We start from the raw sequence: 16,817 nt of genomic DNA, 5'->3' as shown, positions 1-16,817 counted from the left end.
GCTGAGTCAGAGTTTTATTTATTTGATAGTTTATTTCACATTTCTTGTTTGTAAAGGCTAAATACAAATAAAAAGTGAACCTTATTTTTTTTGTACTGTTTTTATTTTTTTTTTAATTATATAATTTTAATAGGAGGAGCCTGGAGGTATTATAGACTTTGCAAATTCAGTTTGCAGACATCCATTGTGTGTGTCCTCGGCAGTTTTTTCCTGAGGCTTTTTAATATTGTCCATATTTATATCGGAATTATATCGTATCGACCAAAATTAAGAAATATATCGTGATATAAATTTTTGCCATATCGTCCAGTCCTACTGTGACCCCACTCTGTTACTTTACGTGGTCTGCCACTTTGTGGCTGAGTTTCTGTTGTTCCTAAACGCTTCCACCTACAGTTGACCATGGCATTTCTAATAGGGAAGAAATTTCATGAACTGACTTCTTGCATAAGTGGCATTCTATGACAGTACCACTCCTGAACTCACTGAGCTCTTCAGTACAACCAGTTTTTTCACAGATGTTTGTAAACCTGACTGCATGGCTAGGCGCTTGATTTTATACACCTGTGGCAATGGGTCTGAATGAAGCACCTGAATTCAGTGATAAAGAGGTGTGTCCCAGTACTTTGTCCCAGTACTTTGTCCATGTATTGTATCTCAGGGGCATTGGACAATGCATAATAGATATGCATTTCAGATCAGTTGGAAGTAGACTCCCAGAGATGGGTAGTAATAAACTTAACAGCCTTTACTTATTTTGCCAGCTTGTGTGTCAGTGAATATTTATCAGTCTACATTGACGGTAATGTAAGCATGATGATCTGGCAAACTATATTCCTGTTCAGCAGCCACAACTATAAGCAATCTTATGCCGTATTATGCATTTATACGTGAAAACAACACTTAAAACAAGAGCAGTTACCTTCAAATTTGTTGTTTTGATACGATTCAGGCATCCATTACTTAATGTTAATAACCGTCACAGAGATGAACTTCTGTTATGAGAAGACACTTTAAGCATGGTTTTGGTGTAGGATGCCAAAGTTGCATGTTATCTTATACTTAATGAATAATGACTTTGCCTCTATCAGCAGGGTTATTAACAGTGGCACACAGTCAGAAAAAAATAATACAGCCACAGTAGTTTTGTTCTCCATGGTACAAACATGTTCATTCCTCAGAGTCCATTTCTGTACCTTAAATTAGACTAAAACATACATATTTCTACAACTAGGGTACATATTGGTATTTTTTTTATGACAGTATGCTGCACTTGTTGCATAGACCATTTAAGTACTTTGTAGTTCTTTGTGTGTTAATGCAGACATCTTACACTCAGTTTATTGAATAGGATCCTGGACGTGTAATATATATCTGCCTTGACTCATTAATGAACATGAAATAGAAATGTTGTAAAAAAATTGTGTAAAAAAGCCTAACATACTTAAAAAGGTTATGCAGATTATATTAAGACCTGCAAAAGACCAGATTCTAGCATTTCACTTTAGTACCAAACACACTGCAAATCAACATGAAAATTCTGGTAAACTGAGCTTAAATTGTTGTGTGAATGAGGACAGATATTCATACAAATGCCTTCAGAAGCCACCTTTTACTTTGGAACGTGAAATACCACGCAGAGGAAAATACATCATACACCTGTCACCTCTCTGGATAATCTCAGATCAAACAAATCATATTTAAGTGCTATTTTAATTTATTAATGTGGATCTTTCTCCTGCATTCCTGGTTTTTCGTGACTGTCATTAGTCAGAAATATGGTCATTAAACCCAGTTAAGGGGCTAGGTGTAATAAAGGTGATCATTTATGGCCTAGTACATGTTTAAGCCTTGCCTAGAGTGCTCCTGGAATTTGTGGAGCTGTCGGGGAGAAAAAAAATGAACGGAAGAGAAAGTGTGCAGTTCCCAACATTTACATTAGGGGGTAGTGTTGTAACATTTTTTTTTATGGGAGCCAGAAGAAAGCATCATAGATAATTAGCATGTAGGCAAATATACAAAGGACAGGAGACCATATAATTCTGCCTAAAACTCTACATGCTTTTATTACAGGACTACCAAGCAGTACGTGGGAAATTCATCATTCAACAACTATACCTAGAGCACAAATATAATGGGCAAATTAACAGATTCATTAAATTATGAGAAATATGATTAAATCACTGACCAAATAGAAAATGTATATAATATAGTAAGAAAAAAAGCTGTAAAATATCATAGTTTACAATAATTATTCACATTCAAAGGCTTTACATCTCAATACATACACAACATGGCCCCTGAACATGACTTAAATCCAAATATGATTCATATATTAGAATTTAAATAACACAGAATGAACTAGAGGCTAAACAATAGCCAGCAAATAACCTTATACAAGAATAAAAATACAAAGTGTGTATCCTAATATCATTGCATTACTTCAGATTTCAATAATACATCTTCTGTACATCACAGTTCTGGTCGGTTACAAACCAGGTAGAGTATTAAATACATAATGTAACCGACTCCCGCCAACTTGATAAAAAAAAAAAAGTTCTAGCAAGAGAAAAATACACTTCCTGTAGTACTTGCTTATTTCATATAGATACAGCACTTAAAACTGCTATTTGGATCGAACGTCTTTTGCTGACATCCAAATACATGGATTTACGCAATAGTCTCGAAGCTGCCCCTCCCCCCCATACCTCCCTCCCCCCAATACAGAGTCCACACAGTCACCTGTGGCAGATCAGCTCAACTGTGAAAACACAACCAGCGACTGGTCCATCCTGAGGGCCTCTCGCACTGTACCATAAAAATCAAACATCCTTTCACGTCAAAATGCAGAAACACCAGACGTATCTGTGAACATCATGCTCTCAGTAAACCTTGCGTGGACTGTACAGGTCAAAATGGAGAAGCTGTGATTGCTGCTGTGATTGTTTCCTTACATTAGTAGAAATAGGCTCTTCCTACACCTGGTTGACACATTGTTCTACATCTGGTGAACAGACAGCGTTTGGATTCAGTTTTCAGTGGACAGACGTTTGAACATTGTGCCGCGACCAGACAGACATTTATGATTATTTGCAAAGAGAAATGCCATCTACTGGCACAGTACAGTCAAATAATATAATTACATCAGCTACTGTCATCATCTTAGTGGAAATCTTATATACTCAACTACTCTCTATGACACACCTGCAATTCTCCAAGGTGACTTTTTTTATAAAAGCCAGCAAGGCAAAAACTACTGAATTTGCAATTTACAACTGGCCATGCAGGGAGAGTAAGCAAATATTTTGGTGAGACTTGAATGTTGCACGATTTTTTAATTGCTTAATACGATTTGGATTTAGTTTTACTGATCGTAATCTGTCAGTCATCCATAAATCAACAACTGATGCAGAGATGATGAAATTTAAAGTACCACTGTAATTCTGCAGGAAAGAAAAAAAAATAAAAATTTGAAAAAAAAAAAAATGGAAAAAAGTGACCGTCACCCACAGGCCGATACCGAGAAAGCCAGCATTAACATGAGACGACTGTTTCTCCACTTAAGGCTCCTTGTCTAACTTATTACTAAATAAGGTGCCACAGATTTAGCCTGGAACTGTAACCACAGCTACACAGTATATACTGCTTGTCTATAAGCACATGTGGATTGCTACATTAACCCCAGTAAAGCGCTCCACACGCAAAGCTGTTTCTTATTGTGTCTCCTGTGCTCGTCGGTAGCAGGACAGCTGGCGGGTGGAAAAAACTGGATATTCATGCGCGACGACGATATGCAATGACGTCTCAACTACAGCACAGAGAACAAGCAAAGCAACCCTGAATTCCACGTCGTTTTTCCCATTTTTCACCCCCTCCCCTACTGCTTTTAGGGATGGAGAACGAAACTTAGAGGCCAGCGTTTCTAGAACAGGTGTTAAAACAGTTCAGATAAAGACACAAGGGAAGGTGTTTCTTTGATCCATGACTGGCGTCATGGCACGAGGGTCCGACTGCATGGTCAGCTGGTGCCCCCCCCACAGCCGACGGGCCTAACTGCCAGTGTTTTGGTGCTTGTGGTAAATCTTCCTCCACACTTCCTGAATCTTCTTGCACCATTTGTCTGCATTCCCACTAGGGTCCATTAGATAATATGTTCTGTTAGGCTGCAGATAAGAAAAAAACAATAATTATTTAAACTAATATTTGCATGACTTTAGCATTGATATTAGCGCTCACAACGCAACAAGCACTCTGCCTATAGACTGTTGATGTCAAAAAAAAAAAAATAATAAATTACCGTGTGAACGAAAAACGTCTTGAAGTTCTTGGCCTCTGGCCGCAGCTCTGGGGACCAGGGAATCTCTCCTTTCAGGACTTTGTTGACCGGGTCCACATAGTAAAGGTGAGGGCCTTCAGTCAGTAGCAACTGGCGTCGACGAGCGAACAGCCCCTATGAAAAGGAGCCCAATGCTTTAAGCCCAAAGCAATGTGTTTTTTTTCCCCACCCAGACTTCGGAATCTACTCAATAACACATGATCTGTCCTTTATAAAAGGTCCTCACACTGCCCAAAGAAACATGTTCTTATTTTTACAGACTGCATCAGTAGCTAAATCATAAGGGCTACTAACAGTCCAGTAATACGATGAATACACTCAACAGCACATGCTTTAAAATTTAATTTTAATGGTTTTAAAATTTACTTGTACAAACCACATGCATGCAAAATGTTTCAAACAAGTATTTCCATCTTCATGGGTTTTTCCTTCATTTCCTCAAGATGAAACGCATCTTTTGGTGGGCTTGTACTCACCTTCCGTTTGTCCACTGGCCCCATCTTAAGTATCAAGTTGTTTTCTACAAATTGGTGCCTGAAAAATAAAATAATTTAAAAATAAACAAAAATCAGTGTCATGTCAGACAAAAACCATAGCGTGACATGACTTTTTTGTGGGTGACTCGTGCATCCTGGTGCGGTGTGGAACAGGAATCAACACAAGGTTCTGAAGCCCTAGCTAGCAGACAGTTCATCATAGCTCAAAATCCTGCAAAAGGCAAACTGGTTTAAAAAATTCCATGTAACCTAAATAAAGTAAGAGTTGTCCCTAAATATTCTGTCAACTCATCTGAAGAGAGGCTGAATACATGCTTTATCTAGAGTACTATTTGCAAAATGAACACCCATTGTAGCAAATGCTAATTGAACCCTGGAAATAAATACCACTACTATACCAACATTAGAATCTACAAGTTTACACAGCACACAATTAAAAGTGCCCATCTATGCAAACTTGGTGCACCAGATCACAGACATGAGTGGAGATTCTCTTGTATTTTGACACATCAGATAAGCTTACGAGTTACGTTAGCGTGTGGTAGCCAGTTCCTATTTTTAAATCAATAACAATATTTCGGAAAGAGGTGTTCACATGCAAATACAGAGACTCAACTGACTTACCACTTTGCCTTAAGAACAAAAACTAAAGGGATTCTTAGGAGCCGGTTTACAAATCATTTCTTATTCAACTGGGTGCGATGTAAATGTACCAGTGTGGACAAAGTACGTCAGTGCATAAACTCGTAATACGCCAACGTCACCAGATGATGCAGTTGACCGAAACTCCCCCACTACAGCCGAGTTAGGCTCCGCCCTCCACCCCCATTCTCAGTCTAAACCCAGTTTGATTCGGAGGAGGTAGATAGACGCACCAGGGATTGCCGCTGGTCTGTTTCTCCAGCAGCAGCTGCTTCTCCTCATCTGAGAACTGCAGGTCCAGCTCAAATGAGTTGTTATCCAGGTCATGGATGTACTGCTCGATGTTGCTGTTGGACCTCTGCGGCGGGGCGGACTCGGGCACGGCCAGCGTGTGCGACGAGGTCGACTGGGACACCTGCATGTTGCTGAATTGGCTCAGGAGGTCGTCGTACTGCGGGAGCAGAAGAAACAGCTGTAGGAGAACGACTCTCCAAAGGGAGCTTTCGAGAAGCCGTGTTAGAACAACGGCCTTAGATTAGATCACCATCTGCCTAGAAGCTTAGCAGTTTATTGCTTTTGACCATTTGACAAGCTGGGAAATGCATGTTAATGCAGGCTATTATGTTTCCCAGCTATCCATGCAGAGTGTGCTTGTGAAGATCCATGTCTGGTCAACAAAGGTGGAAAGTTCAGGTCCAGAAAGCAACAATCCAGACCAAGATTTTGTTTCAACCAACCAGTTGAGTACTCTCTGAACGTGACTCGTTATACTCAATTGGTTGGTTGGAACAAAATCTTAATCTGGATTTGTAGTTCCTGAACCTGAACTTGAACTTTCCACCTCTGCTGCTCATCCCGAGAGAGGGCAGACAGGCTTACGTTTCCATAGCAGTCCTCGTCATCCTCTGACATTGCGGGAAGGTAGGGGGTGAGCTTAGGTGGAGTCTGAAGGTGAAGGTTCTCCCACGTGATAGTCTCAAAGAATGGATGAGCTTTCAGGGGGTTATACCCACCCATCTCATCACAGCCTAAACGTTTGGAAGGGTCCAAAGACTGGAAAGGGGGGAGGGGGGCAGTTGAAAGATGGTTGCATCCATAAATCTTAAATTACAAAACTTCACGTGATCTTAAAAAGATCAGTAATGGCAATTGCAATGTAACATTAGCTAAATAAAGGCAACATTATATCAGTTATTGCAATAATGTATAAATCTGTTCAAGTTTGCGATCATCAAAATGATAACATCGCAAACCATTGCCTGTCAATGTCAGACAACTCTTGCTTGTCTCCGGAACAACTTTTGGGTCAAATACCAAATGCTATAATTGTTTTTTGGTACAGGAAGGCATACTGATAATTAACCAGTAACACAGAGCCTTACCAGAAGCTGTTCAACAAGGTCCTTTGCTTTAGGAAAGAATTTCTCTGGAAATTCATATTCCAGCTTTATTATTTTCTGGAATATTAGGTACTCGTTCCTGATGGACATAAGAGACAGGGTCAGCGTCCTGAACATTCAAAATGTTCTACTGTATGTAGCTGTATTTCTATTAGTACTTGACAACATGCTACAGAAACAGTACATCAGGAGTACATGAAAACACACACACACTTCATTTATGGGGTCCATAAACAGAATTAGTGGTAAACTAAATACTGGGGTTAAATTCTTTTGTTTTTTTTTTTTGCCACTTATTACTTACTACAAGAAGATACTAAAAGTGACAGATACCATTAAATGTAACAACCCTTTAACCTGACAACTATATTTACAGCTGTGGAAACCTACCCCATTCAAGTCCATACAACCTGGGCTGTACCAGACAATCCTATGTTATACTAACATCTTAGAACTAAATGCATTTCCCCACAGTTGTGCCGTTTTGATGCGATTCAATCGAGTTTCATGGTCATGTGACCACGTGGTTGAGGTTTCTCTCCAGGTACTCGTTTTGTAAACAAACTCATTACTTCCTGTTATTTAACATTGGGCTTCATTTGGTCTCGTTTTCCATCTGACATTGTATAATTCAGTGGTGGTGGGGGGTGGGGGTCATTTCCCTTTCAGCGAATTTCGAGATGTACTTATCAGGCTTTTGAGCTCGTGTCACTATGCCTGAGCATTAGCAGTTCATAAAAACACAATCACTCGAACATTCGGATTGGACTCACCCGGCTCTAAATGGGGGCAAGCCTGCCACCAACTGGTAGATTATACAACCTAGAGCCCAGAGGTCGGAGCTAGAAAGAGGAGAAGACCACCGTATTACTTTCTGGTCAATGTATGAACTCGTCATGCTCAAAGAGGAAACTTAGCAAAATGGCAAAAAGGGACCGGAGGTCCGGCTTTCAAAACGCATTACCTTTTGCAAGCAGACTTCTCAGTCAGCAGTTCTGGGGAGACATACTGTGCAGTTCCTACAAAAGAGTTTGCCCGGGCTGCAAACAGTCAGAGAACAACCATTATCAGATGAGTGAAGCAAGAGCTCCAAATAGGCATCAAATTCACTGAAATATACTGCATATGTTTGTACACATTTGTAATTTCCATTATTGTTTATACCTCAGTTACTGGAGTCTAGAATGTGTGGAGGGGGAAAAAAAAAAAAATTTACAGCATTAAGTAGTAATTTGTATTGTTTTTGACATGCATTACAGTACCTTGTTTGCTGTCGGAGGATAACTGTTTTGCTGTTCCAAAATCTGTTATTTGAATATGCATATCCTCACTCAAAAGAATATTCTCTGGTTTAAGGTCCCTGCAGAAAAATTGAAATATATGTGGGAGGTGGAATCAGATAAATTATATTACTAAACTAAAGATAAATATGCTAAATATACAATGAATTTATTCTGATTCTAAAGGACTCGGGTATTCTTACCTGTGAATAATCCCCTTTGCATGCAAGTATTCTAGTGCACAAACTATTTCAGCAGAGTAAAATCTAGTACATGTCTCATCAAAAGAACCAATTTTGCGAATGTATTTAAGCAGCTCTCCATTTTTAGCATAGCTAAGCCCAAAATCTGAGAGGGAAAGTTAAGGACAACAGATTATGAAGCAGTGCATCACAGAAACACTGAACGCTGTAGTAAATCTGAGATACACCTACATGCTCACTGTGATTGCAGCCATTTACGTATAAAGGATACACAGCTTCTCGTCATCTTGAAACGTGAAGTACAGCTTGACGAAGAACGGGTGGTCTAGATTTGACATCACGTCTCTCTCCCTCTTTACATACTGTGCTTTGTTCTCCTTCATTATGTGCCGCTTTTCCAGAATTTTAACTGAAAAGAAGAGAATTTAGAGTGCTCCAAGACATCAGAAATCACGTACTATGCCTGTGACTGGTTCAAAGTTAATTCTTTAATCCTTAAATCGGAGACACACCTGAATTCAAACTCCTTCATAAGTACTAATTAAACTTCTGAGGAAACAGGGGAAAAAAAATATTCTAAACGAAAGAGCCTTACTTGCAAATTCTTTTCCTGTTGACTGTTCTCTTGCCAGCACAACCTATCAGAAACAAAACAGTCCCCTGTCAAAACAAACTAGAATGTTCTGCTAAATATATCAAAGCATGCAACTAGAAAACAGCTAAATGTGATTAAGATTGCGAGATGAATGATCTTGGTACAGAGGGATGCAGCATCCCGTCCGATCCCATCCCAGATACATACTGTGGAGAAGGAGCCCTCCCCGAGAATCTTCCCGAACTTGAAGTCCTCGGGCCTCTTCTTGCGAGGCTGCGCTGGGAGAGATCTCGGCTCGGCGCCCGCGTCGGCCGGCTTCTCGGGGGCCCTGCGCTCCGCCGTGGGTGCCTCCATGCCGTGGCACGGGCTGTTAGTGGCGCCCGGGGTGGACAACGGCGTGCTGCAGTCAGCGTGGCTTCTTACCATCGACGGATGCTGACAGGAGCGGATGACGAAGCTGGGCTGCACAGGAACGGCATCGTACTGTGGAGAGAGCCAGAGAGCGGCATGCTGGGAAGATGCGTTAACGCGCGGACAGCGGGAACGAAAGTCAAGAGGATCTCACGACGATTCAGATTTACCACATCCCACAGACGAGGGGACCGCTGCTGTAACTCACTACTCCGGATGATATCAAGATTTACTAATCTTGTAGAGCGCAAAAAAATCTGAATCCCCTACAAAATTGCTGAAAGCCTTAAATACAAGAAGCATGCATGGCTGATGTTCAACTTACATGTATTATAGGTCAAAATTCAGCTGTTTCACAGCAAAAACAAGAGCAGATTAATTTGGGGAAACGCACCGTCTGGATGGGTACTTTCCAGACACCTGTCACGGCAGGCACTGCACCATGAAGAGCCCAGCAACGCGCTGCCAACCACAGAAACCGTGCAGGGTCGGCCTCTTTGCAAACAAACTCATCCGTGTCAAACAGCCCTTAGGAAAGACAACAAAACATTGTCTGCCTGTTTACTTTGAAAGGCGCTGACTCCTGACAATGCCCTAACAGCATCAGTCAAGTCACTTTGGTTGACTGGAAATGGCTACAGGGAGCTATTTATCCTGCTAACCGCCCCCCCCCCCCAACCCCCCATAACAGACGGCATTGACTTTGAACCATACGCTCAGACACAATCAGCACAAATCAGAGTGATTCCTAGCTGCTTAATACATAGTTTTGAACTTCCCCAAACACTGTCAACCAAGAAATGTAACAGTTCTCTCTGGCATTAATTATCCCTTCCACAAAAGCAGTAAAAATGCTCCAGTTTTTCCAGCATGCGAAACTGGGCAACCACAGGCACCCAAGATCTCCCTACACACCTTCAAACACTACCAGGGAAATTAGGGCAGATTTAAAAAAAAAATGAAAAAAGGTTTGGTTTGCATTACATCATTTCTGAACAAATATTCTATTTCCACAAAGGTATCTACATCAAAATGTAACCCTCACAATGGGGGTGAATCGTCTGCTAAATATAACGCAAACTATTTTTCAGAAAAGCCAGGACAGACTTGCCACTATTTTCTGTACTAATCCTCTAACAGTGCTACCATGGCAACAGTCATAAAGTAAAGAAACGCTTACATTCTTTACTAATAATTTCCAGTACATATTGTATTGAAGAATAAGCATATTCCAAGAGTCAACACTCAGACACTTAAGTTATTTGACGGATCAGATTTTTTTTCCAGACATTCAGTGCTATGTTCAGTACAAATTCATATTTTTTTAGAGAGATGTTAAATTTAATGTTCACTTTTGCATTTTCATGACATTAAAACATGAAGTAAAAGCATCTCACCCTGATTAGAGATCTTTAGCATACTCACCTTAACCAAAAATCGTTTGAATACTGAAATTTGGTAAGTATTTTCCATTGAAATACCATTTAGACATATAACCATCTCAGAAGCATTGCATTATTTAAAATTACATATCAAGCTACACAGAAGTGTGACATTATAAGCTCTGACCCTTCAGATGAGAACAGCTACTGAATAAAATAGAAAACACAAGTAGATGTGGATGTTTCTCCTCATTATGGCAAAAGAAAAATCAGTTAATTGAATTCTGCCTTCATTACAAGCCAAGTGACAAAAAAAAAAACCCATGAAAACTGATTTTTCTGTTTTAATTCTTATGAAAACAGATTCATTAATTTAATGAACATTAATTCAAAATGTCTTAGGCTTTTCTACGATGCAAGAAAATCTTGTTTTGTGGCTCCTACATATTAACGAGCTGTTCTGTACATGCTTTTAGAACAAAACCTGAAGTTTTTTATGAATGGATTAGGTCATTGTGGTTTGCCGTTGTGACTTGCCTTGCTGCAAAAAGTCCCTCACTAGTCAGCTCCAGCACACTATGAATAAGTGTTTATTCCAGAACATTCTCGGGAACTGAATTAACGGACAGTTTTGTGTATGACATGCAAAACGGTTGAACAAAACCAGCAGAAAAACAAAACGGGCGAACTTTTGACGTCAGTTTTGTTAACTACCTTCCTACCCCTTCCTGTGTAATGTCATAATGTTTTACCTAAACTTCTAGCTAGCTTAACTGTGCTGAGTGTTGAGGAGCTAATTACGGCAAAGGTCAAAGGCAAAATCTCTCTGTCAATTAACGGCCATCTTGGAGACGGCCCAGCCTGGTTAGATGGTAGCAATGCTAGGAAAAACCTTACTGTTTCACTCTGCAAGACACCAACTTAGTTTGAGCAATTTTATTAGCTCCTCACTCTTATCGATATTCAATCATTGATTTAAAATACACAATTACAATTTAATATATAAAAAAAAAAACACTTCTGGCCATATACAAGTATAATTACCCACAAAAGTACTACAACATTCTTCTAAAAGCAGTAGTGAACTGGGTACAACATGAATGAGCACAGAGAGACTAATCAAACGCTTAAACCTTAAATATGGTCTCCGCACTGAAATGTTTATGAAATGCTTACAATGTTCCATTAACAGCCGTTAAAACAGGTCAGCTACCAGGTACTTTTTACCATCCGCGTCCAACCAATACCATCACTTAGCAACAAAGACTGATGGATATCATGCTGCCCCCATCGGCCAACCAATTCAATGAATGAAAGATCACTGGCCTTAAAAAAAATAAAAAAGGACAAAAAAAACCTACAAAAGCCACATATCTATCAATAACAACAAACTGTACTTTACAAAAAAAAATAAAAAATACAATGTACTGATGCTAATAATTGTTTGAAGCACCTTCCCACCAACTCATCCACAACCATATGAATATTAATATGTCTCATTTTCCCTATAAGGGTGCATTCCAAGAAGGGAAATTCAGACCTGAAGAGACACAGAGATGAGGTAGCTCTCCAGTACCAACACCCTCCCGTTCAACACGGGGGTGATTCACAAACTCGCTGGCACCCTGCATCCCCATACAGTGGTGGCTGCGAGGCAGACAAGCCACCTCTCCTTGACCCAAATTCATCCCCAGGAATACTGCGGCCGCTCCGGCTGTAACGGAAGCGAGGGCGGCCGGGTGCTGAGCCAGCAGAGCCTACATCAAAGCGGCAGGGGCACCGGGAGCTACACGGCTGGGAGCCGAGCGACCTGCAGCCCAGCAGCTCCATCCCACGCAAACAGCAGCCTTTCCCCGCTTTCGAGAGCAGGACACCGACTATGCACTTGGGCAGCCGGTCCTGGTGAATCATTCACTTCAGTCACTACCAAAAAGGGGTACAGAAACTTAAGCGCTACTCGGGGAAAGCCATAAAAACATCCAACACTATTAAAACAACGCGAGGGCCAGACAGACACCAAGAAAACACAATTTGGAGTAGCAACATTATTTCAATTTGTCAGCAGTCCTGGTATTTATTTATAAATGGCAATTCATGCCACCAACAGGCAGCTTGGCACAAACAGGAAGTTAAGTCATCTAAAAGGGACTGCAATTTCTTCATCGATCATAAGCATTCCAATGAAAAACAAAAACAAAGGAATATCAATCATACCTGTTTACTAGGGATATACGATACATCTGAGTAACCATCAGGAAGTAACTCATTTTATATTTACAGTTAATGAATAGCTAAAAAAAAACCAAAGTCATTGCTGAATATCTTATAACCAGATTCATTACCAGCCTTTTTCCCTCACCACAAACAAAATGTTATTTACGGGAAGATGATGGGAAGGTATTTTTTTTTCCCCTTCAATAATAGAAACCAGATTAACCTTTGCCATCAAGCAGGTTAGACATGTTTAAAAAGCTAGGTAACTAGCTGCCGGGTACACCAAGAGAAAGGCAGGGGACTATTACTCAATGAGCACAAACACACACATACTTACAGTAAATAATTTGTTTAAAAATCTCATGATAATTTCAGAATAATATCAAACTCACTGAGCAATTGTCACCTACATTTAACATTGTAAGATAGCAACAAAGTGAATTTGAAGAAACGCATATAAAAAATTGGAATACAGGCAACCCCAAGCCAGAAATATACACCTTAATATCAATTACATGCCAATTCAGATAACTTCACATAGATCATTTGATTTCCTATGCAATTTCAGAATTCATTAAGGAAACACCATGTAAGATAAATGCTACTACTGCTAAAAAATGAGACCTTGAAGCAGAAAGCATGTCAAACACAGCCATGGAAATTTGGTAGCCACCTGCCGGCCTACAGAATATCTAATTACCAAGAGCCTGATCAGGCACGTCCATACATTCAAGAGAAATGGGTTAGGGTTAGGGTACATTCCAGGGTATTCAGATAGAGCCCCTTTCAAATGTACTGCTCCAATAAATCTTCATGTATCCATCACATACAGAAGAAAAATCACATTTAATTTGAGAAATCCGTCACATACAGGAAAAAAAAATCACATTTAATTTAAAAGAAATATCCCCACAAACAGCAAATGCCAAGCAAGGAAACACCTATAACATTATGCGTGTCTGAAACCAAAAGCCGGTCCTTTGTTTTTCCAAAAATGACTCCCGATGACATCATGAATTGCTGTTACGACCTGTACCGCAAGCCTAGAATGGAATACATTTTTTTGAAAACCAAATCTACATAAACAGCTGCTGCCTATACTCCCAGCTGTCTTATGTAAACAAATATTTGGCATTTAAAAACAGCTAGAATGTCTGAGTTTCCAGTGAACCCATTTTCCAATTCAAAGATCTCACGTATGAATTCAAGTTACATTGGCATTCAAAAAAGAATTGTAGTCCCGAACCAAACCCAGAGACACATTTCAGAATAGTAAAATGATCATGCGTCCATACAGGTCTGCAATAAACTTAGTAATTAAAAAGTAATTACAGGAAAAATAAATTTAAAGCATTAAAAACAAACCAAAAAATATCAGCATGATACCAGTGGCCAGTATAACAAGACTTGCCTCATCTTGAGAGATTTAAAATATTGCAAGTATTCCAGTTACATTAAGGAAGACATACAACCTTAGTCACCACTCAGTGGGTGGATGCATTCAATTGAGATTTTAAAAACGGGGAAGAATTTATTATCAGGCATCTGCTGAATTCATTAGTTTAAGAATAATGCTACTTTGCTGGTCTGATATACAGTTTAATAAAATTCCTTTCCTGGCTTTATATATACACCAACTGCACTAAAACAACGTTGACGACAACGTAGCTTCTTGACATATGGCGCTAGGAAGTTAATCATTAACATTTTATACATTTCGGTAGACAGGATTAGTTATGAGCTTAAGTCGTTTAAAGGTTAAAAAGGTACATTCCGGAGCCGAATTCGGAGAGGCCGATGAGAAGATCTAGCGCAGTTTATTTATAGGAAAACCCTAAATAATCCACTCTGGGCTCACAACTGCAGGACACGTTTAGAAAATGCTCTATTTAGACGGAGCTCTGATACATTAGTGCGGGGAGGGAGGGAGAGCCGACGGGCGGCCGGCACCGCCGCCCTGCTTACCGACAGCGCCGCTTCCGAAAAGGCCCGCCGGCACCACGGACCGGCACCGCCATGCCGCCCCGTCTTAGTGACAAGCCACCGCGATAAATCAACCATTTCAATGAGGATCAATGGCTTTACCAGCCTACCCGAGTCTCTCAACCCATCCTATATTATCACTTATGTAACTACCAGTCTAAAATAATTATGCGCGTTTACAAAAATACAGGTGTGATTATATATATATATATATATATATATATATATATATATATATATATATATATATATATATATATATATATATATATATATATACATACACACACACACATACATACACACACACATACATACACACACACGAATGAAAACTTCTGTGCCACCGACTGTGAAACTGTCCCTTCACGAGAAACAGTCATGAAGAATTAAATTTACTAAACGCCGGAACAGCAGCTGCCTTAAAGTGATTTAAATAAAGAGAAACGCCTGGTCAGTTCCTGAGAAGTTCGGCGCCGGGTCGAGATGAAGTGCCGCTAAAATGAGAAGAGACGAGCGGCCCGGCAGCCGGCCGACCCGGTTCCGCCGTCGACGCGGCGAAGCAGCCAGTCAGTCCCAGAACAGCGCCATCGGGACAAGAAACATGAAACAGTCAGATGGAATAAATAAAAACAATAATAAACGAACAGGAACACCCTCAGAAACCGCCAAGCGGCTAAGCCATATCCCCCGCGACATAAGCCAGGAAGCCACCCAGCCCCGGATTAACCTACGGATATCTTGCCGTAGCATCGTGGCGCCGCTTTAACCATAAACGGGTCAGCCTCGTCCTTCCAAACCGGCACCAGAATAAACAGATCCGTGCGCGGATACCCAGAGCGGCTAATCTGCTAGCTAGCCCGGAGCCCCCTAACGCCGCCGCCACCGCCGCCGCTTAGAGAAAAGAGGGCCCAGTAAACATTTATCCCAACAACTTCCACAATATTCCACCAGCCCGACAACGGCTTCGAATCCGACATCCACTGACGCTCACAATACTTACAACTTGACTAGTGGTTCTTGCCATGGAAGTTTTCCCACCAATATTTATTTGGATTTAATAATTGCGGAGCCTCCACTAATGGCTACCTCTGCGACTTCATTTTCTGCCCGTGACGTCACTCAACAACAATGTTACCGCAACAGACGGGAGTGGACGCTTCTTTAACCACTCCCACTGCGAGCGCACGTCGGCCCTGCTGTGGTGGTTACGGCTGTCAGTCAGGATGAGTGACATCCGTTTCACGGTCGGCAGTTTGATGAAGAGAATGTTGCAGCGACTTTGGACATCCTTCGCTGTCAGCTAATGTTATCCAATGTCTACGCAGACTGTCATAATTTGGAGGGGGGGGGGAGCATGACGCTGCACATTTTTTAGTGCTCTTTTTTCCTCACTCTGTCACTTAACCGTATTATTTAGCACCATACTGTTCTGTATGTATTTTGTTGCACGTGTTTATAAGCGCAAATGACAGCCATGCGGTTTGCCTTTCACTACAAGATACAAACAGCAGTATTATTATGTTGTTGATCTAGTTTTTATAACTGATAATGAACTGTGATTTGTAACAGTTAAAACGAATGAGATGTTACATACCTACAAATTTATTATTATAATTTTAGAGCTGCGTGGTATGTGTTTGCTTTGTGCAAGAATAAACCATAATGGTATAATATTTAGGGCCCTGTATCACAAAACAGGATTTCTTGCTTAGCCGGATAACTTGTCGGATTTAAGGTAGTCTGGACTAAATGTAAGTGAGCAAAGATAAAGCCCATTTAAACTGGGGTACCTTAAAGTTATCAGGCCAAGAAACCCTTCTTTTTGATACAGGCCCCAGGTCTCGGTATTTAAAATTGAAGAATGTTAGGGT

General features: G+C 40.5%; 1 protein-coding gene across 4 annotated transcripts; it reads right to left on the bottom strand.

Annotated features, from left to right (window-relative positions):
* Window positions 1–2,037: 2,037 nt before the first annotated feature.
* LOC111833435 (3-phosphoinositide-dependent protein kinase 1-like) lies at window positions 2,038–16,084 on the bottom strand. Of its 4 annotated transcripts, none has more exons than XM_023791699.2 (14): window positions 15,947–16,084; window positions 9,161–9,436; window positions 8,954–8,996; window positions 8,630–8,767; window positions 8,359–8,503; window positions 8,138–8,235; window positions 7,840–7,915; window positions 7,649–7,717; window positions 6,858–6,954; window positions 6,355–6,528; window positions 5,709–5,926; window positions 4,813–4,870; window positions 4,298–4,450; window positions 2,038–4,163 (listed from the first exon to the last, which is right to left on the bottom strand). In XM_023791699.2, the coding sequence occupies exons 1-14, from the start codon at window positions 15,968–15,970 to the stop codon at window positions 4,050–4,052; spliced, it is 1,683 nt and encodes a 560-aa protein (XP_023647467.1). In that variant the 5' UTR covers window positions 15,971–16,084; the 3' UTR covers window positions 2,038–4,049. The 4 variants fall into 4 exon arrangements, with proteins under 4 accessions (XP_023647467.1, XP_072568678.1, XP_072568680.1 ...); XM_072712577.1 differs by lacking the exon at window positions 15,947–16,084 and adding an exon at window positions 15,678–15,914; XM_072712579.1 differs by lacking the exon at window positions 15,947–16,084 and adding an exon at window positions 9,759–15,058.
* Between the last annotated feature and the right edge of the window lie 733 nt (window positions 16,085–16,817).

The sequence above is a fragment of the Paramormyrops kingsleyae genome, chromosome 5 (genome assembly GCF_048594095.1).
Source record: "Paramormyrops kingsleyae isolate MSU_618 chromosome 5, PKINGS_0.4, whole genome shotgun sequence".
Taxonomy (NCBI): Eukaryota; Metazoa; Chordata; class Actinopteri; order Osteoglossiformes; family Mormyridae; genus Paramormyrops; species Paramormyrops kingsleyae.
The sequence above is the reverse complement of the archived record's forward strand: the minus strand, read 5'-3'. Positions and strand labels throughout refer to the sequence as shown.